Source organism: Drosophila serrata, unplaced genomic scaffold, assembly GCF_035046125.1.
Source record: "Drosophila serrata isolate PLE 108 unplaced genomic scaffold, ASM3504612v1 contig_184, whole genome shotgun sequence".
Taxonomy (NCBI): domain Eukaryota; kingdom Metazoa; phylum Arthropoda; class Insecta; order Diptera; family Drosophilidae; genus Drosophila; species Drosophila serrata.
In genome coordinates this window covers 8,943,648-8,969,261 of record NW_028257082.1, presented here as the reverse complement: position 1 = coordinate 8,969,261, position 25,614 = coordinate 8,943,648, and the positions used below count along the sequence as shown (strand labels likewise).

General features: G+C 41.8%; 2 protein-coding genes across 2 annotated transcripts; one reads left to right on the top strand and one right to left on the bottom strand.

The window, feature by feature from the left end:
* Window positions 1-90: 90 nt before the first annotated feature.
* On the bottom strand, window positions 91-1,182 carry LOC110181590 (uncharacterized). Its single transcript, XM_020949387.2, has one exon. It carries the CDS (start codon window positions 968-970, stop codon window positions 236-238), a length of 735 nt encoding a protein of 244 aa, XP_020805046.2. The 5' UTR covers window positions 971-1,182; the 3' UTR covers window positions 91-235.
* Window positions 1,183-12,723: 11,541 nt separating this feature from the next.
* On the top strand, window positions 12,724-18,384 carry LOC110181452 (uncharacterized). The gene is made up of 4 exons (XM_020949202.2): window positions 12,724-12,941; window positions 13,001-13,184; window positions 13,425-14,711; window positions 14,908-18,384. Exons 1-4 carry the CDS (start codon window positions 12,886-12,888, stop codon window positions 18,145-18,147), a joined length of 4,767 nt encoding a protein of 1,588 aa, XP_020804861.2. The 5' UTR covers window positions 12,724-12,885; the 3' UTR covers window positions 18,148-18,384.
* Window positions 18,385-25,614: the final 7,230 nt, after the last annotated feature.

Sequence of the window (25,614 nt, the reverse complement as noted above, 5' to 3'; positions counted from 1 at the left end):
GAAAATCGAGAGCTCATCGATTTTCGATAAACAATAATTGGTGGTATAATTTAAATATTTTTTCAAAAAGCTTATATTAAAACCAGATTGTTTTTATAACAAATAATAATAATCTCATTTTATATAAATATAAAATAATTAAATTTTCCTAACAAATTGAATATAATACTGTAGTCTAGCAGTCTTGGTCGGTCTATATTTTGATGCCTTCGTAGATTTCGCCCTCTAGCTTGACCTAGATAATCTTGACTTCGAATTCTTCCTTAACTTCGGTGACTTCTTGGATTTCATCCGTCGCCTGAAGCTCGATGACTTCGATCTTTTCCTCGAGCTTCTTCTTCGTGATTTCGTGGATCTCGTACGGGGTCTCGCTCTTCTTCTTCTTCTCGCTAATGCCCTGACATAGGATCTGGTGGCGCACCAGAAAGCCTTCCAGCTTGTACTTCTTCCCACACCGATCGCAGGTCAATGACTTCCCTTTGACCTTGGGATTTTTCTGGCGCTCCGCCTCCTTGGCCCTGGCCTTCTGTCCGCAATCGTCGCAGGCATACCGACGCCGACCTTGTCCGTGCTCGAGCTTTACCTCGAACTCCTTGCTGCAGAAGATGCATTGGAAAGGGCCGGAATATGTCTTTCTCCAGGGCTTGACGTTCGGGTAGGATTTCTGCGACGGCTGCGGTTCGAATTTAGCTGGAAAATCTGCCTGGCGCTGCCCACCTGCCATGCGTCGTTGGCAGGCCCGAAGATGCATGGTAAAAGCTCCGGACGAGCCGATGCCATTGCCACAATGTGGGCAGAAGTACGGCATCGGATACTTTTTGGGCAAAGCTAAGGGATCTTTATTTTCCATCTTCTCGTGCTCCAACATGGGGGCTATATACGTCCTGGTAACGATGCCGTTCTCTTCTGTCTCCGACAGCAGGATACCCTGCTCCACCTCCGACGAAATCCAATTTTCAGCACTTGCCATGTTTTGTGGAAAAAGAGAAAACTTGCTGTGTCATTCAACCTGATAGAAAGTAGGACCGTGTTCGATACTGCCCGATATAGAGAAGAAAGTGGAGCCCAAAAAAGTAGACTACGGAAAAATGATCTTTAACATAGCAAGTTTTCCGCCAACTTTTGAACAAAATTTACTTTTAAAACTAAAATTTTATAATAAATTGGTAAGGTATATGTTTGAAAAACACATCAAATTGAAAAATGAAACATTTTCTTATAGAAAATATTGACTTAAAAAGTAAAAAAGTTGTAGAAGAAACCTTTAAATAAAGGTTTTCAAAGGGTATCGATGTTAACGGATTTATCGCAGATTTTGTCTATGCGACTCCGATTATTTTTTAGTTTACATGGTAATGGCACACACTTTACAAAAACAACATTTAAACAAAGAATACATTATCCGAAACATTCAAAATATTTGACTAAAATGATAACGTATGTACCAATATAGTCTTTTAAAATAAAGCTCCTTAAGTCTGTCTTGTGTTGCTTTTTAGGTCTTGCCAACTATTAAGTGAACTCTAAAATTCCGGGACATGCCTTCCGGATGTACTAGCTCCTGTACCGCCTTCCCCCTCCCACACCTTAATGCTGTGGTAATCTACGGATCCCTGCTTTATGACACGCGTAATGCGAGTCAAAATATGCAATTAAACAAAAACTTCTTGACTGGAAAAATATTTGCATAACTTGGGCAAACAAATGTCGGAGCACGTCGTCTCCGTCACCAGTCGCCGACCGACAATGCCGGAGTTGTTGTTGAACTTGTCATTACACACGCACAACCAGCTAAAAGCCACCACCCACTATCCATCCCACCAGCCACTCTCCATTCACCGGGGGGGGTGTGGTGCTCTCACTAAAGTGTGGATTAATAGCTGGGGTGGCCCTGGCTGCCAGAAATCAGAATCAGCGCTCGTAAAATTTACGTAAAATTCATTAAGCGCAACAAAAGACGCTGCCCCGGGGGAGGGAGGTTGGGTCGGCCAAAGGGGGCGGCTGCAATCGCTTAGAGACAAAGCCCTGCATAGTTGATAAGGCGCGTCCTGCAAAGGATACGGTGGGGAGGCTGGTGGGAGGTGGATGGTTAGCTGGGTAAGCTGAGTGGGCGGATAGGTGATGGCATCTGGCATCTTGTGGTGGCCCGCCAGTGTCTCCTGGCGTCAGTCAGGCGTCAAGCCCCCGCTGAAAGCAACAAATTTTTGTCATTTCAAAAGGATGCGGCATTTCTGTTGCACCCATCAAGGCAGAGCTACACATTAAGAAATAATGATCTATAAATATTTATAGCATGGTTACGTAAAATTAAAATTGAACAAAATTGTGTTAATTTTTAGCTATAATTAACTTGTAATTAGCTAGAAAGTCGGACAATAAGCCTATATATTTTCTAATCAGAATTTACGAACAGTTAATTGGAGTAATTTTTAAAATTCGAAGCTGACTTTCATAGGAGAATTTTTAACGGTTTAAATATCTGTTTAAATACTTACTAAAAATTGCGTTGGCAATGTTTCGAAAAACCATAAGAAAATATAAATATGTAATATATAAAGAAACTAAAGTATGCGACACTTTCTCTAATAAAAATTAATCCATAACCTGAAATAATGGATTTCAATTGTAAATGTTTTTATAATTTTCTGAGTTATTGTTTTTATTATTAACACCTTATTGGGCTGAACTATTCATTAAAAAAGTAATTAAATTAAATTCATCCATACCTAATCCATATTTGAATTTGTAAATATTGAACTTATTTCTTTTTATAAAATTTCAAACCACCAAACTTTGGAGAATATGAAATATAAGTATTTCAAAATTGTGTTTTGTGTTTTCTACCCCTTCTTTACGAACCGCCTCCGTTATCCTTCAGCTCTTGTGCAGCGAGGCGAGGCGAAGGAGCGCTCCTTAAGTAGCCCGACATTGCGGCAGATCCTTTCCCAATCCCAATCTCTGCTTAGAGTTCCCAGGTCCCAGGACTGACAGATTAGCGTGTTGACATTAAGTTTGTCCTTTGGCACTGCAACTCTACCGGCTGGCTTTAAGTATCGGTGAGATACTAGAGGGGGGCTCCAGCTTCGCATGCAAATGCTGATGGGCCACGCATTACGACATGTTGCGGTGGCCTTTCGTGGGCGCGGTATGTGGGAACCGGTGCTGCCTGCCTCCTGTCGCCTGTTTGCTGTCTCCTGGATGATGGTTCCTGTGGCATGTAATGAGTTTTCCATTGGCCTGCACACGGTACATTGGGTTGGACCCGTGCCAACATCACCGCTGATTTGTGCGGCTGATAATCGGGCCGCGGTAATGCTGGTAATTAACGTCTTTCAGGCCACCGATATCGGGATAGTATTGACAACCATTGTCAAGGGCGCATCGTGCTTTATGCAGAAGCCCAATAGCATTAAGCCGAATGGAAAATCTGGCAAACACAAAGCATAGTACTACCATAATTTTTATTTGACAAAAAAAGTAGCGAACAATGGGATTTGGCAGGACACTTTGCAGAGAGGGTAATAGAAACGGTATACCATTGTACAGATTTTATTATAATTGTTATCTGTATTTATGTATTTGATAAAAATTAAAAAAATTTTGATGCAATGGAAATATTTAATCCAAAAAACACTACAACTATCTTTTTAGGAATTCTATTACTTTGATCGCTGCTGTTACTACTAGTACCAACATAAATTCGTCTAGAACAAATGAAAATGTTCGTGAAAAAAAGCTATTGAAAGCTAGCTGAAAATGGCCACAAAAATACAAGTAAAACGCTTGCGGCCAAAGCTTTCATGTTGGCCATAAAAATAGCAGACGCATAAAAAATTAATAAGCGGTCGCTGGTCAGCTAGTGAGCGACGCATTCCCATCGTGCTTGTCTCCTGTTCCCGATAAAAGAACCAAAAAAAAAATAACAAAAAATAAAGGAAAACCCTTCTGTCCCTTAACCCACCTCCATTGTCCTGTCCACCGTGGCAGACATCATTAATGCATAATTCAAGCGTTTGCCAGTTTTGTGCTCGATGCTTTCAATATTCAATTTGAATGCCGCCCAAAGCGATTCGAAGCGGTTTTGTGTCTGCAGTATTGTTGTATCCTTGCTGTTGTCCTTTTCTGCTTTGCCGTTGTTTTTGCCTTCGCCTTCATGCTCGCTTATTTATTTGACCGCCCCCACCGCCCGCTTTTCCACTCCCACATTTCCATCACCGAACACTACCTGCTGCATTATTCAGACGCCTCGACCCGGAATCGAACAAAATGCATGATAAACAATTTCCACGATGGGCAAACGCGTTGAGGGAGGAGACAGCAGGCGGAGACAATGGCCGCTAAGTCTCGTCATCTTACTGTTGTTTTTCCGAGCTGGTTTTCCCTTAACCTCCACCCCCACACTTTTTTCTTTGGAGTCCAATCGATGGGCATACAGTGGCAATTGGACTATTAGAACTTAATATGTTTGGGTAAAATAAATAAATAACAAGAAATTAAGATAACTGCAAATCAAAATATGTATAACTTTGTATATCACCAAGAAAACCTAAAATATGCGTATTCTAAATGTAATAAATCGATATTAAAAATATGCTAATTTGTTGGTAAAATCAAAGTTTAAAAATCTTAGTTTGGAAAGCTTTCCTATGTTTTGTTTTTTTTTTTCCACCGGAGATGGCTAAATCGACTCGGCTGTTAATGCTGATGAAGAATATTTATGATTTATAGGGTCGAAAATGACTTTTTCACAGTGTTAAAAGCTTTTGACTGATATAATACCCAGAAAGGGTCTACAAATTCAACATAATTCTAAAATAAGATAAAGATCTTGTTAAAAGAAAAGTGGAAGCTTTTTCTAGTCTTCCTTTATCAGGATCAATAATGAAAAGATCCCAGTGCTTATTTATATTACTTAAAACCACTTACTTCTACTATTTTAAATTAAAACTTAAAAGGCAAATACAAAAAAGTGATAAAAAAAATATTAAAGTAAAATTAAAAATTTCACATATTTCTATTTTTGTTACCCCTGCTGTATGTCCTGCATGCGTTTGTTGTTTATTAAATATAAATGATTGTCACTTGCGGCATGTGCCTGCCGTGTCCTGTTTGATGTGAAACGAAATGTCGATGGGTGATGATTGCTCGAATTTCCGTGAGGCAGCAGGACATTGGAAGCTCTTATTGCGATTCCTTGTTTGTGCTGCAATTGCTTGCAATTTTATACCCACCCCCTCAACACACTCACTTTACAAGCCAAAAGGACATGTGCTCGGCACTTTTCTTCCTTTTAGGCGGGCGCCGCTTTGACAAGTCATGCAATTGATATCGATACCGGCCATTTGGTCGTCATAAATGTGGATTGTCATGACGGCATCCCGTCATCAAAGTTGAGTAGAGTCCCTTTCATTCCGCCAAAGCCACCGCTGTGCAATCATCGCCAATCGCTCTGATATTGACCACAAAATGCCATTAAAAAATAATTACGAATTTTAATTGGCATTTAGTTGGGGGGTGTAAAGGAGAAAAAATTAAGTGCATTTAACATAAAATGTGATTACACCCGTTGCACATAGAACAAAAAAAGTGGAAGGGATGAGATCAGCAATTAACTTTCAATCGCTTTCCCATACCTAATAATAAGCTGTTTTGGAATTAGCATTGAACTTGTGGTAATTGTAAAGGTATTGAGGGAATTATTCTATAAATATTTATGATACAGATCAATGACAAATCCCAGCAGCGGAATTTATAGTATTCAACCTTATAATTTATAATAGAAAATGTAATAAAATTTGTACTTTTAAATTATTTATCCTTGTTGACTTTCTACAATCCTTTACAGAGCATTTCCTAGTCTATAACTTCTCTCTGCAACCACATTTTTTATCACTGATTACATTAAGGTTTTTATTTGATGCCGAATGGCTGTAATATGAGCCTGCATGTGTCACCTGATGCGTAACCGAGAGTATTTGCCTGATTGTAGTTGCCACTTAAAAATCAATTAACAGTGGCTGCAGCATTGCAAATCATTTCAAAAATAAAAGGCCAGACAGCTGGAGAGCTCTTCAAGCGACGGACAGTGATCAATAAAAGGGATTCCCCTTGCCAAATAAGAAGAAGAATTAAAAAAAAAAATAACAAAAAACTGGATGCATTCCGTGTGATATTTATGCAAGTGTTGGCAGGAAAAAAAAGGCATCACCTCTGCGGCAACTTTGGTGCACCTCAAATGGTGTGTTGGCAACAAGGGGAATAAGCATGGCTTCGTCCTCCGCAGGATTGCGTGCCACCGAGGGACGACCACTCCACCCCAGAAAACAACACTAATTGCGGTATTAAAATAAACTACAATTGCAAATGGCGCATTTTATTTTCCAGCCAGCGAAAGGGACAACACACACACAAAGGGGAAGTCCCTTCTGGCCGCAGTTTGGTATTATTATTTGATGTTGTTGCCGACTGCAGCTGCCATTGTTGTTTGCCATTTGCATTGTGGCCATTTCCGCTTTCTGGCGCATTTTTCTATGTAATTGTGGTTCCGTAATGTGTGACAATTAAATCAAGTTCGTGGAAATTTGTGGGCCCAAAAAGCCAGTGCCAGTGCCAGAGCCAGAGAGATTCCAGCAAAGATGGCCGAAAAATCAGTACCCCCCGGTTTTTTTTTTCGGCTAAGCCCCCTTTTCCCCTCTGTAGGCCGTTGCATATGCCATAATCATATTTAAGGGTTTCCTGGTTTCCTGGGAATATTCGTGCGACTGCAACCTCAATTGCAATTGCAATTGCTGTTGACCAGTTGGTTAGCTTGGCTTCCCTTTCCTTTTGCCTCTTCCCCTCTACTCGCATTTCCATCGCTTTTCCACCGCTTTTCCGCCATCTGCCAGCCATCGTCCATCGCTGCTCGTTGTTCTGTTTGGTTGAAAACCACAAATTAAGCAGAGAAATCCTTGCCATGCATGCGAACGATGGCGCCGAGGCCAACAAAATAAAAATTATAAAAAAATTGGTTACAGTAGAATATTGTAGCGACTAAGGGATGACCAATTTATACATGAGTAATAATTAAATTTTAGAATAATAAAGATTTGCATGATATAAAGAGTTTTATATTTATTTGCACTTTTGAATAGTTCTTTATTATTTTTATATTTTTTTTAAGAATTTATGGTTGCTAAGTATGTTTAAAAAGAAAGCGGATATACATATCTAATATCTTCTTTAGTTTTAATGCCGGAAATATAATTGTTTTTAAAAGGTCATCTTGTAAATATTGAATATTTTGCGTCATATATTGGTAGAGCATTTATTTTGTAATTTATTAAGAAATAATCATAGTTTAAGACTTTGAAAATCGGCGAAATACTGAATATTCTTTGTATTATATTTTGCTTCAAAGTTATAAAGACAAGTATTTTGGTAACATTTTACAAACCTCTCAGTTTTGTATATTTGATAATTCCCAAAAGATAATAATATTAACATTTCAAGAACATATTTCTAGTAAAGAAATTCAGGATTCCCCATCGAACCTTTACGAATGAGAGGTATTGGTAAAAAAATCCAAACGCAGGCGAGCGCCCACAAACATGCAACATCCCGACCGCAATGTATTACGAGGGGGCGTGGGAGGTCTGGGGCAGCCAGATAAATGCCCGTTGCTGGTGCTGCTGCTGCTGCTGCAGTTGCTGTTGCTGTTGCTGTTGCTGTTGCTGTTGCTGCCATTGTCGTTGCCATGTTGCCACGTTGCATGCAAACAAGTGCCGCGTACACACGACACACGCACAACACAAAGACAAGAACGCTGACACGCTGGTGCCCGCACGTCAGCGCTCGTGCGTTTATTTGCCGTTTCCGTTTCCGTCTGTCGTCGTCGTTGTCGTCAACGCGCCTGCTTCAGCTCCGGCTCCGGCTCCGGGCTCCGGACTCCAGATTCTGATTCTGATTTCCATTTGGTTTTGGGTTCGGAATCTGCAGCACTGCGGTCAATTGCAGAGCTCTGGTTGCGCGTTAATAAGTTGCAAGTTGCCGTTGCTGTTTCTGTTGCTGTTGCCGTTGCTGTCACTATCACTGCCGCAAGGACTTTGCATGTAATGCACTTGGAAGTATCACGGCCGTTGTAATTTTCACAGTACCCCATCGTTTCAAGTATTCCGGGAATGGCAACATAGTCAACTAGTCAACGACAGTATTATCAGCATCAGCAACATGTTGCTGCTACAGAGTGGCAACAGCGAGCAGCAAGCAGGAAGCGGCAACAGCCGTAGATAGCATCAGCAATGTGCCAACATAATGTTGGCAACAGTGTCGCAGGCAGGGAAGTGCAGAAGGATTTTTACAGGGGGCTTTTTTGATTTCAGAAGAGTTCTATTTTCCTCTGCCCTCAAATTAATAAATTACTTTTGCAAGATTGCGGAAAATCCAAGTATAGACAGTGCTGCAGACTTTTAAAAGATATACAAGCCACCTTTCACCATTTTATAAAACTAATAAAAACACCCATGTAAACATATAGTATAATATCGAATTAGCATGGAATTGATTTATAAAAGAAGTACTCCAAAGTCTTCTATTTTCCAACGTATTTCCCCTTGTCTAAGCCACTGACTACGAGTCTCGACTCGAGTTGAAGTTTTTATGTGCCCTTCCAGAAACTAATAACCGTAATGCTTAACGTTTATTGAAAGAAGGTGGCCAGATGGCCAGGTGGGGTGTGTGACAGTATGACTTGGCAAATAGTGGACTTGTATATATATACACCTAAATATATATAAAGGGAGAGAGACACGGCATTTGGACAGTTCATAAATATATCCAGCAGCTGCACGGATGCAACTTTTTTGGCGTCGCATTTAATGAAGCAGCAACTAGCTTGACCAATTCCCAGACCCTAGCTGCCAAGGAAATCAAGAGTTTTCCCAAGGAAAACTTTTGCTCCGACAGTCTGGCACTTTTCCTTTTTAGCACTGAGAAGAAAAGAAATTATTTATAGTATTTACTTGTTTATTATTTTCTTTCTTATTTCAACTATTATCAAGTGAAGCACTCTGCAGTTTGTGATATTATTTCTTTCAGTGTCACTGAAAATGTATCCTTGAGAACGACCCTTGTGGTCAGCTACAAATTTAGGCGATACATTATGCATGGGGCTGGAAAGAAAAATGATCAACAAATGATTGACATCGGGACGGTTCCCCCTGAACTCTCCGGCTCCTCGCTTAAGGAGAATTCTTCCTCCCCTCAGGAAGCGGCGTTTTCCGGCGGGAGACAGAGGTTGAGGGGGAGGCCCGAAAACTTCGGGAAAGTGAAAAACTTGCTGTCAGCATTAGATAAGCGCCACAAGTTAATAGACTTGTAAAACACACACACTTCTACGTTGACCCCTCGACGGACAAAAAAACAAGCAGGGGTGGTATCTACAGACTGAAAGAGGAATTTTATTTATTTGTTTGTCGTTGGCATGTGGCGCGTGTTCCACCCTCCTTCCGTTGCCCCCTACCCCGCCCATAAAAAATAGTGAAATAAATAAAAATGTTATATATACGCCCACTCTCATCCACTCTGACAGTTGGTAGGTTTTGCAGGCTTGCCGGCTTATCGGGCAACTAACAATTTAAGTTGTCAACTTTGGGGGCCAGAAAGGCAGGCAGGCAGGCAAAGATGTCTATCAACGGGGGCGGGTAGGTCGAAAAGTTTTCTGTTTAACTAGACTCTTGGTTAATTTGAGCGTCTGCGGCTTGCCCTCTAGTATTTAGCCCCTTTTTGTTTGATCTGACCCGGTCAAAGTTGGCTCATCAAGGAATGATCCATGGCCCCGGGGTGGAGTGATTGACAGCCTCTTCCTTCCTCGGTGCGTGTGTGCTTATCAACTTACTTTCCAAGTCGATTTCAATTAATCAATTGTCAAGTCCTTTGACAGCTGAATTTATAACTCATTTGGAGTGTGGAAGGAAAACACCCGAGCGACAGCAGGATGTGGCTGCGGTATGGAGTTGCAACTTCAGGGAGTTCCAGCTTCAGACACTAGACGACAAAGTGCGGAAACAAACAGAGGTGATGGCCAGAGGTTCCAAATCCACTGACAAGTGTAAAAATGCAATCACAGAGGCGTGGCATCTTCATGCCACACATTGTTGCTGAAGCTGTTCTGCTGCCAAAGTTACCCGTGTTGACATTGCCGTGTCATCACTCTCCCTCAGACAGTCAGTCAACTAGGAAGTCGGTGTCCTGGTCTCCTCTCCCACGGGGGTTTATGTTCTGTTATTTACAATAGCGCATTTTTACACATATTTTTTCAAAGTCAACAACATGATTTTCGCCGTCTACGCTGCGCGACGTGTGCATAAAACCCAAACACAGCAGAAGTACTAGCAGCAGCAGCAGCAGCAACAGGGAAACAACATTTACATTTTAAGTAGTTTTTAAATCGCTGCAGACAAACGTCAGCGCGTTGACAATTTATCATGCTCCCGGCCCAGCTGGAAGTGGGTGGCTTTTGGGTGGATTCCCTGGGTGGTGCGACGTGATACATCCGTCACCGCCCGCCGTCGCCGTCCCGCTAAGGCAAGTGCAATTTTTGATTGATTGCTGTCAGCTGGCGGAGTGTTTAAGCACAGACATCATAGCCATAAAGACTGCATGTTGGAAATAAAATGAAAAAAAAGCAAAAGAACCTCTGCTCTTTTGCGAATTTTCTTTTTAATTAATTTAAGACCGAAATGCAACTTATTGATTTATGTGCGGGCCTGCAAATGAGGCAGAAAGGCGCCGGAGGCGACTGTGTCCACTTAAGAGCAGAATACTCAATTAGCTGGAACATCGAGTGACGGTGATGAGCCTGCTGTGAGCTGTGGTGCGAGAATGCACTGGGAAAGTGTAGTACATATAGGTATGCATTTATTTTGTATTAATGATTACACTTGAAATGAGAAAAGAAACTTCCAGCTTTACTCGTTGCTTTCCAAAACTTATTGGGTCTTCTCTCGCCTTAACTTTTCCCCTTTACTCATCGTACATCACTGGAACTTCTGATCCTTAACTTAATTTCCCTCGACGTCTTTATTCTGATGTTTCACTGTTAAAATTATCCTTGAAGAGTAAGTATTTATGATCAGTAAGTATCTATAAACAGTAATTAACTATGATCATTAATTAGCTACGATCAGTAATCAGTAATCAGTAAGTATCAATAAACATTAAGTAACTCTGAACAGTAAGTATCTATGACTAGTAAGTAACTATGATTAGTAAGTATCTATAACTAGTAAGTATGTATGATCAGTTTCTAACTTTGAACACTAATAAACGATGACTTGCAACTTTTGTAACACAACACGTTTCTGAGACTTGGCCAGCAGCAGTCACTTCGTTCCGGGGATGCTAGAACCAGTTGGGAATCATATGCTCAGATGAGCGATATTTGTTTAGGAACATATTTAAGCTATTTGAATGAAACTATGGAGTTATTTGTCTATATAATTTAATTAATATATAAGTCGGAACACGGCGAATCGGTGGACTATGTAGTATATACGTATGTACATATAGCTGCTATAGGAACGATCAGAAATTAAAAAAAAAAAATTTTTTTGTAAAATTTTTCCAAAATTTCGGACTACTATATCATATAGCTGGCATACAAACGATCGTTAAAAAATAAGGAAAATGCAAAACGGTGAAAGAATGAAAAAAAATATATATATATAATTTAATTCCTAATTAATTCCTAGTGATCGAATAAGCCAAAGTTAGCTTCCTTTCTTGTTCCATCCTATTTTCCGCTGTGTACATTCTCCGGCATTCCCTCGCCAGTTGCTGGGAGCTCGTTAAGTTGATCACATTGCCCGCGGGTCAAGTGTCAGGACAAGTGTCGGGAGTCCCTTTCGCATCCTTTGGCTGCATTTTCACATATGCAAAATTAATTATTTGGCGGATCTCTTTCCGAAACGTGGATGCAAGTTTAAGTCGCTGCATTTTCCGTAATGCCGGACGAAAATTCAATTGAAACTTTGCAGACGACAGAGAATGTGAATGCGACATGACTAATTTCCGTGCTTCCTCGATTTCTCTTTCAACTTTTAGAGAAGTTTCCATAAAGATGCCGATGTCGATGTCGATGCTAAAAAACTTGCATTGAAGTGGAGCCAAAGCGAAATGGAATTTATGAAGTGCTGCGCCCGCGGCTGATTGCCTCCCCCTACTTTCCCCTCAATTGATTGTCCAGAAATCGAAGAATTTTTACTTTACTTGAATCCTGCTCCAAATCCCGCTCCACTCTGCTCCGCTCCAATGTAATGTAATGGTCATGGCCATGGCCATGGCCACTTGAAGCGCATTTTCTGCGCCATTTCCATTCCGACTTCTGGCCTTCTCCACAGCTCTTTTCCTTTTGGCCAGCCGCCGCCCCCTTGTCTTCGTTTTACTTTTTGGTTTGATAAATTGTCTGGAAATTACAAATGGACACAGAGGCCAATAGCTTTTAGGCAAAAGTTCACTCTGCCCCGCCACGGCGTTGCTCTTGTTTCGGTTTTGGTTTCGTTTTTCTCGGTCAGGGGCATTTATGGTAATTTAAAATAAATGTGTGGAACTGGAAGAAGGAGTCCGGAGAAGATTCGCAGGCGCTTCCTGTCTATTTGCGCTGATTTATGGCCAAGCATTGTTGACTCTTAATGGCAAATGTCGACAAATTTGCTTTAATGGTCAATATAACAGAGGTTGCCGTTTGGATTTTGATTTATGTATGTCTCTGTTGAAACTCAGTTGCCTGCGATTTGGTGCTCGAATATGATTCCAAACTTGGCCTAGGAATCACTCATTTAGTTCATCAGTTTGGCCTTTCCACTAAAAGTAGAAAATATAGACCCGGATTCAAAATCGTTTTAAAAAATGGCCTTCAAATGCGGCTGCAGTCCACCGTTACCATCGCCCGACGTGGATAACAGGTGAGTACTGCGACTCACTTCTGCTACTTCCATTATCACTCACTAAAATTACCCCGCAGGAGCGTCTTTTGCTCGGGTCCTTTGCTGGATCGTGTTCAGCGATCGAACATGTTTCCCGACAGTAAATATTTCGTGGACATGAGCTGTATCTATTCACCCGCCCAGACTATGGCCGATTATGAGTTGTTCAGTAATTGTTCCAGAAACGATGGCTCCCTGGAGTTCCTGCAGATGTTTGTTGAGGTAACATTTTATAGATTTCTCTTATATTTTCTAGAGTATATAATAGATATCAATGTAGTTGTTAACTAGAGCGATACTGTTTTCCTCCACAATTCAGCTTATATTAACCAGTGTCTTAGGGGATTTCCTTTAACTTTTTACTACATTTTTTCTGGTTTAGCTTATAACTTTCAATGGCTTGCAAGCTATCCAGAGCTTAATGAATCTGATTTGTCCTGTATTATTTAATCCCTATCCCAGAAACACTTTAATCCGCCCGGTTCGGAGCTGGAACGATGGACCCCTACGGACTGGAAGCCCCATCCATCGTTTCTCGGCAGGATCTGCGATCCGGAAATGAAGCAATACGCTGCCGAAATCAACGAACTCTGGAAACAGCTGGGGCGACGCATTAAAGACGATGTCCAAAGGAATCCGGATCTCTATTCTATTCTCTACGTACCCAAACCCTTTATTATTCCCGATACGGGATGCCGTGAATATAGCTATTGGGGGTCCTTCTGGATCATAAGAGGTCTCCTCCAGTGTGGCATGCACCAAACGGCCCGCGGTATGATTGAGAACTTTTTGGTGCTGGTTCAGCAATATGGTTGTGTGCCAGCCTGTGGCAGAATTTACTGCGCCGATCGGACACAGCCGCCGCTTCTGATAATGATGATGAAGGCCTATGTGGAGGTGACCAAGGATGAGCAGTTCGCCATCCAAGCACTGCCGCTGCTGGAAACCGAGTTCGAGAACTTCGTGAGCCAACGCTCAATTGAGGTGAAGGGCAGGACAATGTATCAATACCGGTCTGTATCCAATTCTCCTGGACCACGGCCTGAGGCCTATAGTGAGGACTTGGAGATGGCAGAGAAAATAGATGATGAGTCGGTTCGTGAGGAGTATTACACCGAATTAAAGTCGGCCTGTGAATCGGGACAGGATTTTAGCTCCCGTTGGTTTGTGGCCAAATGTGGCAGCAATGAAGCCCTTCTCACCGATACCAAACCCTCGGCCATTGTGCCCGTTGAGCTAAATGCCATCATTTTTCGAAGTGGCAAGATTCTGGCCGAGTTTAATCGTAAGGCGGGCAATGCCAAGAAGGCCGAAGAGTATCAGGATCGATCCTGTGTCCTAGTGAAGGCCATTCGCGATGTCCTGTGGAATAGCCAGGCCGGCATTTGGCTGGACTACGATGTGGAGAACAAACAGTCTCGCAATTTCTTCTGCTGCACCAATTTTGCCCCCCTATGGGCCCGGGCCTTCCCCTTGATCGACACCGACAAGGTGTCCAAGGGTGTGATGGACCACATCAAGTGCTATAAGCTGGACGATCTATTTGGCGGAATTCCGCACACATTGAACAAAAAGGCGGGTGAGAAGTGGGATTATCCCAATGTGTTTCCGCCCATGATGTTCATGGTCGTGGAGGGGCTGGACAATCTGGGCACTAGGGCCTCCAAGGCCATGTCTAGGCGATGGGCTCACCGCTGGGTCAAGTCTAATTATGATGCCTTCAGAACGCAGGGCATTATGTTCGAGAAGGTAAGAGTTACACCTCATAGTATTCTTTTGATTTCCTAGTAGGGAAAAACTTCCTATATTTTTTTTATAAACAAACTTCAAATCTATTCGTATTCCGTATGTGATTTTACTTTCAATCACACAGTCATAGAAATTTCTTTCTTTCAATAGCCTAACATGGTAATAAACTAGTTCCTACTTTTAAATCCCATCACAGTATTCCTGCGAGGAATTCGGGACATCCGGAGGAGTCTGTCCGTCTGAAGCGGCTGTGGGTTACGGCTGGAGCAACGGAGTGATCATCGAGTTCCTGTGCAAGTACGGAAGGGAGATCAACATGTCCGACGACGACGATAAGGCTTGCCAGTGCAAGTCGGGCAAGAAGAAGGAGTCGTTCGTTATCACCAGCCAGGCGAGTATGGAGACAAATGAGAAAGCCTTTCGTGCGACCACAAGTGCCAAGAGCATGGAAAAGAAGAAGTCCTGTTTATGTGGGGATCTGCTCAGCATGACCACAGCGGTAATGGGGGCCCAGAGTTCAGCCTTCCGTCCGGCCTCCAGTTCGAAGAGTATGGATAATAGGAGGTCCTGCACTTGCGGCCCGATGGCCAGCAAATCCACAGCTACCCAGGGTTCGGAAAATTACGGTCCGCATCGCGACTGCACCTGCGACGATTCCCAATCTCAAGTGGAATCGGTGCATACGCAAAAGCAACCCGTTAATGAATGCAACTGTTGCGGAGGCAGATTTCCGTGTTGCGGTGCTACAAAATATCCAAAGAAATGCCAGCATCAGGAAATTCCTGAATGCTCCTGTGACATTACCCGAACTCAAATGGTGCCGGTGCAGCTAGAAAAAATTGATCATTTTCCCGACTGTCCATGTTACCATGATCAAAAACGAAAGTCAAGTTCGAAATCAGGTTCCCGTTCTCCCAGTAAACATAAGCAGAAGACACCCAAGGAGGAGAAGCCACCGAAGGAGGAGAAGCATCCAAAGGAGAAGCATTCCAAAGAGGAGAAGCATCCCAAAGAGGAGAAGCATCCCAAAGAAGAGAAGCATCTGAAGGAGAAGCAGTCAAAGCATGAGAAACATCCTAAGGAGGAGAAGCATCCCAAGGAGGAGAAGCATCCAAAAGAGGAGAAGCATCCGAAGGAGGACAAGGCGGCAAAGCAAAAGAGTTCCGGTCCGATTTGCTCATGCCCGACTGAAGTGCAGAAGGGTCGTACCGAGGAGAAACAAAAGAAGTCATCTGATTCCGGATCGACTTGCCCATGTCCAAAAGAAGTGCAGAAGGGAACTGTCAAGCAGGAGAAATCGACCGAATCTCATAAGAAAGCTGCTAAGGAGCAAAAGGAGGCGCACGAACAGGCGTCACGCGAGTCAACTAAGAAGGAACGCCACCAAAAGTCTGAACACAAGGAACCCAAGGAACACAAGGAACACAAGGAACACAAGGAACACAAGGAACCCAAGGAACACAAGGAACACAAGCAGGCAGCTGACAAGAAGAAGGGTGACAAAGGGGAATGCCCTTGCGAGGTGGACAAGGAGAAGCTGCGTCAGGAGCAGCAGGCCAATCTTGTTGGTCACTATGCTCCTTTGGCCGATGAAGTCGAGGACGAATGTCCGAAGAAACCGCCCAAGAAGCAAAAATGCTGTGACTGCAACCAAAACGATGAATCCGATGATGATGGTATAGAATGCGGCGAGCGGGGTACTACTCCGTCGACCACAGATACCTCGCCACCAATACCAAGTGCTACCACTAGTTGTTCGTGCGCGCCAGGATCGCCGGATTCAACAACACAGGTCCAAGATTCACAAAACAAAGCTTCCGATGATTGCGCGTGTTCCCATTCATACAGTCCAGGAGGATATTCTTCAAGTACGCATAGCAAAGTACAGCAGAACCAGCCCAAACAGGCCGGTTCGCCGCCGCAACAGTACAGACTAGCCGATCCAAATTCGTGCACAGATGTTGCAGGCAAAGGAGCTCATCCCCAAGGAAGCCAGTACAACTTGTCCAGATCTCCGCCGCAGCAAACTAGAATTAACGAGGAGTGCTCATGTTTTGGAAGTCCAGAAGGATACTCTTCAGGAGGATATGGTTCAGGAGGATATGGTTCAGGAGGACATGGTTCAGGAGGACATAGTTCTGGAGAATATGGTTCAGGAGGATATAGTTCAGGAGGATATGGTTCAGGGGGATATGGTTCAGGAGGACATGGTTCAGGAGGACATGGTTCAGGAGTATGTGGTTGTGGAGGACATGGTTCAGGAGGACATGGTTCAGGAGGACATGGTTCAAGAGGACATGGTTCAGGAGGACATGGTTCAGGGGGACATGGTTCAGGAGGGCATGGTTCCAGAGAAAGACATGGTTCACCAGGACATGGCAAAAGAAACCGATCCAAGTCAAAGTCTAGAGGATCTGACACATGTTCATGTTGTGGCAGAGGTCGTAGGTCGGGCGAAGGCCGTACTCCGATGGAACAGAACATGCCTATCGATGATTGTCCATGCTTTGTAAAGAATATTGGTGCCGATGATATTTGGTGTCCGCCGTGTACAGGAGCACCGAATTGTGGCTTACAAGTGAGCAAATGGAAAAGTGGAAATAATCAATCGTCAACCTTCATCTGCCCGCACTGCGGTGGCGGCTATCCGGACGCCGCACCCAAGCCCCCCATGCAAACCGGGGGCAACAGGCAGAGGGACAGCTGTGACTGCTCCAATGTCCATTTGAAGGGTATGTCTACCATGGGCCTACAGAGGGGCTGCTGTGCAGACCAAGCCGCCCATCAACGCTCTCGAGGGGAAGAGTCGTGCTCGTGCGGTCAGAGGGGGCAAGGTCAAGGCATGCCCAACCTTGGAGCACAGAGGAGTAATAACCAGATGGTTAGGCCAGCACCCCAACAACAACAACAACAACAACAACAACAACAACAGGCGCCGACGGAGAAGTTTTGCGATTGTCATACTGAATCTAGTGGCCAATGTTCACCTATTCCTGCTCCAAAGAACTATACGGTGCCCTGCTACGGACCACCAGATGATCCAAGACCTCCTGGCTGTCCAAAAAGCCCACGATCGTGTTGTGGATCACCTAAACGATCGTGTTGTGCAGGACACCGATCAACTTGTAGTTCGGGTCAACGATCAAGTTCTGGACCAAGTCCAAGGTCAGTTAGATCTGAGCAGACGGTAAGATCTCCTCCAGGCGCTGGGCAATCTGGCAGCCCTGGGCAATCTGGCAACAAGCGCGCTGGCGGCACCCAGTGCGGTCCCTGCCAGCCCCACTCGCCGGAGAACTACACGCCAGGATATGGACCCTTACCCACGTACAACAAGCAGTTCCCGCTGAAGGACCCCGTTAGCACTGAAGCATTTTGTATTCAGAAAAAAGAGAAGAAAAAATGCTGCAAATGTGAACCGAAGAAGGAGGAAGAATAGGCTTATGGATGGACCCCGAAATACCATAGGATCAAAGAAAGGACCAAACTGAAGAACTTTTACTAAATTTATGTATACCAAATTTGTCGTGCTCTTCTAAAATCTTTCAGCATGAAGGCTCCTGTCTTTCGAAGTGAGGTGTGTTTATCTTCCTTAAGACCTCACTTTGCTTTGCCTACAAGTACTATCCATCGGCTAATCCAAGTTCTAAGTTTTTGATTATATTCTTCAAACGCATTATCAATGAGTTTTTAATGTTTTCCCCACAGGTGGTCTCAATATTCCGGGAAGTCTTTCGGTTTTCAGAATCGTGACCTAAAAAGCGCGTTTGTCCATAACCATAATTCCCATACATTTCTCTTTTCGGCAAGTGTCAATTCCCTGGGGATGGGAAGAAAGTAGGAAAGAAAGTATTGAAAGAAAGTGTAAGGGGGAGTGAGTCAGAGTAAGAACATTGCCTAATTTCTTCCTTGACATGCCATTCACAATTCACAACGGTTATCTTTATGGGTCTGTCAATATCTTTATGACGCACCCGCGCACACCCATCGACAAGGACACATTTTGCTGGAAAGTGAAAGTTGCCTCCTTTGACACAATTTCCGCAAGCTCCATCTCCCTCTAGCTGCAGTGTGGCCGTCCCTCATTCCAGATGCGAGTGTGCCCCTTTCTCTCTTTCTCTGCTGCGTGCCCATGCTTGTAATATTTGTGAACGAACGAATCATTGATGTGATTCGCACACTCACCCACATCCTGTATTCACTGACTCATAAGCCCTCCTCCCACACACCCTAACACACACACACACACTTGGCCAAATCCAGAATCGAAATATGCGCGCTCCATTACAACGGCAGAGAAGACCCAGACCCAGAGCCAGATCCCCTTCCATTCTACGCGGCAGAACCCCTGCTGATGCGATTGTATGACTCTGATATTATTGAAATGCCATTTTGATTGGCTTTGATGTGTGTGGATGGGCGGGTAACGATTTGATGTTGCTAAATGTTTTATGCAGATGCCCCGATACCGTGATGCCGTGCCATGCCTCCCGTGATGTGATTAAGCGATAAGTAGTCAGCCATGAAGCATTTTGGTCAGGCATAGCATTAGTTTGCTCGCCCGATGATTGCACACTCTACGCTAATTTGATTGAACGGCCTCCGACGAGTGCGTTTGCACAAAAGAGTTGCGGAAAATCATGTGGAAAAATAGGCAAGGCAGACCAGCCTTGGGAAACCACCAAGTTCTTATCCAATTATACACTTACATGTGGCCATTTGTCAGGGGAATGTGTCAACAGAGTGCCATGAGAGCTGGAAATGAAACCGAAACCCATGCCCGCCGTCAGGAGAAAGCCAGGCTGACAGACAGACTGCCAGACAAACAAGGAGGGAAAACCCACTAGAAGTCGACGGAGGGACCCGTAACCGCAACCGAATAACCAACCGAGTCATATCACAGACGTGCAACTGAGCAGCACTTGATGATGAAGAATGTGAGTGTATCCTTGGCTGCGACTGCAGATGGCACTTTGCGCACTTGAAGAAATTTCAGAGAAGACTATACACAATAAAGTAATTCAAATTATATAGAAATGGTTTAAATTGGTATGATAAGGTATTGAATAATTTAAGTAATATCTTCTGTAATATTCTGTGGAGTTACGCGAGGTTACTGAGAGCAATGTGTACCGGAAATGACCTCCAGGATGCAACTTAGAATTTAATTTATTTCCATGCATTTCCACGGACTCATGAACTCCCCTTCTCCAATGGCCAAGCGGCGGTGATGAAATGCAGAAACGCCGTACCTCATCAGTCTTGAAGTTCTTAGTCCTCCTTTGGCGCTAGGGGGAAATCCCCTCTTGATTATAAGTTTGACGCACCGCAGGTTTTAATGCGGATTCCGGCGGATAGAAGGCAGGACACGAAATGCTTAGACTGAGACAGGGAAAAGTTGCAGTCTGCCTTGGCAGACTTCCCAGACAAATGCTGAGTTGCGCTTTCAATTAGACTCCAGGCGAAATCATTTGCATGTTATTGACTAAATTAAGTGCCAAGCTCAAGTCGTAAAAATATGCGAAATTGGCCGGCAGACGAAACACAAAGCAAACTATGCGAAATGAAATGTGATTGGGATTGGGGATGGGGATTCAGGATTCAGAATTCAGAATTCGGGATTCGGGGGGAAATTAAATACAGAGAAAGATTCAGTTCAGTTTCAAGCCGGGCTCGAAAACGGTTCGGATCGAATGACACCAGCTCAAATAATTCCACTTTGGCCATTCACCTGCATTGTCCTGCTGAGCTTGGTTGAGTCCTTGTTTGGCTGCAAATTGAAATGGAAATTTGCATGTTTGCCACCAGAAATGTTTCAATTATTCGCATGCACAAATGAATATAAAATCGAAATAGAGCGGCCAGAGCAGCTGCAGCAACAACGAGAAATCTGTCACATGTCAAACTTTGCCATATTTAATTTCCTCTTTGTGAAATTAGTTTTTCCTCATCCGAAAATTTGTGTTCAAGCACATATTCGTGTTTGCCTTGACTTTGTTTTTTTTTTCTCATTTTTTTTTTATTCCTCCCCACTCGAAGTGCTTTCTTTTTTTTTTTTGTTTAGTTCAGTTCCGCTCGCCCCCCAACACAGCTGCAATAATTCATGTTCAAAACTACAAATTGAGTCATAAACAACTTTTGATTTCGCATATGGCAGAGCCATGTCCTCCAGTTTCTGGGGGTTGTATCTGCCACTGTCCCCTTTTTTATTTTTATACCCTTGCAGGGTATTATTATTTTAGTTAGAAGTTTGCAACGCTGTTAAGGATACATTTCCGACCCTATACAGTATATAAATACATATATTCTTGATCAGCATTCACAGTCGAACGAGCCAGCGATTCTTTGGAGCGATATTTTATCCATATTTGTATATGACAATTCTTTCGACATTAAAAGTTAATAAAACTCTTAATTAAGCCAAAAAAAAACATTATTTTAAATTCGGAAGGCTTTCCTATGCTCGTTTTTACTACGGTATTAAATCTAAAGACTTTATTTAATAAGCAAAATTTTTGATCAATTTCTGATAATTTGAACAATGTAAAATTTTGTAAAGCTTTATACATTTTTTTTCTGCCTAAAATCGCTAAATTGAATAGCCTGTTGATGCTGATCAAGAATATATATGATTTATAGGCTCGGTAATGACTACTTCATAACTTAAGTTATAATACCCTGCAAGGGTATAAGATGTAGGAAACTTTACGGTTCTAAGTTTCAGGGTAATAGCAACGACTTTATGCTAACAATTTAATATATGATTTTTTTCATTGTTTTTTTTTTTTGTGAATATTTGTGTTAAAATGTTTGTAAATTGATAAGTTTATCAAGGTAGAGGAAAAGCGATTTCGCAATTTCAACGTTCAGCAACAAATAACAAAGTGAGTGACGATCTCTTTTATGTCTCTATTTAATTTATTTGTATCTGATATTTGCCCTTGACATATAAAGATATATATTTTTGTTTTCAATATGCATTTTTTCAAAACTTTCAAGACATCACATTAGTGCTATCAACATTAGTATTGAGCAAAATTACCATACTCTTATCTTTAAAGTTTTTTGGGGATTCTTTGGATGCATACGGGCACACAAATTGATATAAAACTGTATAAATACGACGCCTTTAATGAAGTTTAGATTATTTCCTTTGTTCATTTTGAAGCGGTAACAACTGAATATGTTTTTCGTATTTTATTTTATATATCTATTTTTCTTGGGATCTTTTATTATGCTTTGTTTTCATTTTTGTATTCTTCAGGTTTTAATGGTGGGACATTCTTTTCGTGTTTCTATAGATTCTTATTTTTATATTTATATTATTTGGTTACATTTAACTTTAATTTTCTGCATTTGTGGTTGCACACGGAAAAGTACACAGAAAGGTGTTCCAACATCACCATTTATATATTATTTTCTTTGACAATTTTTTAAAATTCATTAACATATTGTGTATGCATTTTTTCCCAGTGGAATCGCACTCATTAAAAACAAAAGGCAAAATCTTGAAAGCGAGTGTTTTTGTGCCAATACGTATGTATATAGTCTGCATAAAACCGCTTAATTTATAATTTAGCGGGGTGCACTTTTAGTTGTGGTTACGGAAAAAGCAAGGACCAAAACTTGACAAAAAAAATTAAAACCATTTAAAAAAGGTATGCAAACAGCTTTTGTATATATGTATGTACATATGTCTGGTTTACTTATGTATTTCACTCGGTTATGATTTATTTCGAAATGCTATGGCCACACTCAGCCACCGACAACCCGAAAAACCCAAAAAGCTTTGCCGCTTAATTTCATTAAAAATTTATGAAATAAAGGCACGGCCAGGATGGCGTATTAAAATTTGATAGTCTGGCTCTGTGCCCTGCCTGCATCCTCCCTGTGTTGTGTCTCTCTGATTGTCTGGCTATGTGTGTGTGTGTGTGTGTGTGAGCCATGCGTCATTGTTAATATTGTGCTGCGGTTTTTACGCCAAAAGTCAAAATAAAATAAAAAACCAAAAATTGTCCTTATTTTTTGTTTTTTTTTTTTTTGGGCCCCGTCTGGGTGTGCACTTTATTTGATGGAGTTGTTTATGAGCAATTTCCATTCCATTCCCATCTGATGATGCTGCTGCACCTTGATTCTTATTTTCATTAATGTTTATTACATTTTATTTCTTATTAATTTTATGAAACCTTAAATAAAATTGCAGTTGGATCGGTGTGTGACGCACTTTTCGGCCAGAAATTGCATTTTTAATATCTCCGGCAAGGATCGCAAACGGAGAGAGAGCTGTCATGGGTAATGAATGCGCTGGCAAACAATTATTTTTATATGACGGCTGGATGGGACAGGCAAGGATGTTGCCTCGGCTCCTTTTCCTGCTGCTGCCATGGCTTCTCCTGCCGCTTTTGTTGCTAACGGTAACTGCACATAAAGGCACCGTTACATACTTGAGAAGTTACAAGGATGTCATTTTGGCATCCTGCAATATTCATAACTGTCACAGAGAGCAAGGACACTGAGGAAAATGACAGTTTTATGTCAGTTCCCAAGAAGTCATTAGCATTTACTTACAAGTAATATGAAGCTATATAAATATTGGGTACAAGATGTAGATCCATATAAAAAGTAATTTAATTTAAAATGAGTCATAATGAAAACGCAGGAAAAATAATATGATATAACAAAATTAATACACTTATAGGACTTGGTTTAGATTTTATTTATATGAAAATAAAACCAATGTTACAATTAAAATTACAATTACAATTACAATTACAAAGTGGATTAAATGATGTAATTTTTTATATTTTTATTTAATATGTATTATTTTACAATGAACTTATTTCATAAAGTACGCAATATCATCATTTGGGAGTTCCAAGAGCCAAAACATGACACCTTCTAAATTAAAACTAGTACTAACCTTTAGGCTTCATATTACTCATTAAAAGCTTTTACTTTATAATAATTTCTTTTCCATTTTCACATACAATATACCCTTTTCTTATCGCAGTGTAAGAACATAAGGAAAACGCACTTTGTCATTTAATTTGGGATCTACCAAACACCTGCTGAACAATGGCTGAACAGCTACACTTGTATACTTGCCACATGCAACACTGCCACTCATTAGATTAGCGCTGATTGCGCTGCTGCCCCCTCCAGCACAATGCCCCTCCTTTACCCCTGTCTTTAGTATTTTTTGTTCTTTGGCAAATGTTGACAGCTGTGTGACAGCGCTTGGGGAACGCCTCAAAAAAGGCCTTGGGCGTGGCTGTGGGTGGTGTCTGGGTTTTGCCGGCATTGATTGTTTTTGCCACTGCTGGTAATTTGAAACTTTAAAATATTTATGATTTATGTTTAGTTTCCACTCGTTGTTGTTGTTGTTGTTGTTGTTGTTGTTGGGGGGAGTGACAAACGGGCTGCAAGAAATTCTAGGAAAATCAGAACATCCCCGAAAGTCTGGCGGAATATTTTTCATTACACAGTTATGCCAGGCAAGAGGAGTGACATCTAATGGAGTCCACAATACTTTGCATGGAGGGAGGGGAAAAAAAAGTGGAAAAGCCGGAGGTGGAGATATCTCTGGGAGATTGGCCAAAATATTTGGCACGTGCACGAGGATGGGGCACATAAAATGGAGTGCTCCAAAGAGGAGGATGAGGAGACGAAGGCCTTGCGCTTCGAGTAATGCTGAATTGAGTTGTCAGTTGTGCGAAAAGTTGCGTTTTATGAGGGTTGATGTGCGGGGATTAGGGGAAAGTTTGCAAAACTCGCATTAAATATTAATAAAAATGTTACCTCGGGGACTTGCAGGTGAATGCACAACTGAGGTGGATTTAGAGGTGTCTCCTTATGCGGGAACGTGTCTCATAAAAGGCCCCCAGCTTCCATGAATCCCAATCGTGATTTGTCGACTTTGGGTACCTTCTAATCCACACAAATGACACAAAAAATAAAAAACGCGAATCAGCACACATTTCCGGAAACACCACCCTTTTTTCTTTCACCATTCCCCCCTGCAACTCGGGAAAATGTTCACATTTTTCACTAACAATTTATTATCAACCACTTAGGATCGGAATAAGCGATAGTCCATCGAGGCTTATTACATTCCAAGCAGCGAAAATGAAACGACCAAACCCCATTTGTCCAACCCCCTTGAACACATACATATATCTATATATATATATCTCCCTATCCCTGGCTATATCTATGACAAGTGCAACAGTGCGACGACAGAGCTAGAATCAACCCTTGGATACCCGGGTGTAGAAATTTTTATAGACCGTCAGAATGATATATGCATGCCAATATTATGACAGCAGCTACATAACTGGCAACTGTTGAAATATGCCCCCGGCTACAACTGGGTCTCTCCAAAAGCAGGGAAATCGAAAAATTTCAATGGTGAAATAAGTTTGGAAATAGCTCAGTGTGGCTATACTCTATAATAGTTTTAAAGGGCTTTAGGGAAATGATAAAGAAACTTACTTACTTAAATTAAACTATTTAAAATAGTTTTCCATACAATATATTTCAATTACTTTTCATAATGGAAATTTAAAGTTAGATGGCTAAAATATCTTGAGAAGTATTATCAATATATGATATATTACTTTGTTAACTACCTTAAAAAATATTTTATTTACCTTTAGTAATATATAATAAATATGTTTTAAAATGTTTTCAAAAAGGATCATCTTTTCATATTTTATAGCATACTTTCGTGCACTTAAATTTATGTTTTCAGCTCGCTAAACTCGTGTGGTAGCTTCACCTTGTTTTAAATCAAAGTGAAAGCCGTAAAAAGAACATTGTATTAGTTTCGAAACTTTTCAAATAAACCCATCTAGGTGGTCAGATAATCTCGATTACCCTTCTCAGCTCTAGGGTATACCGCATGAAA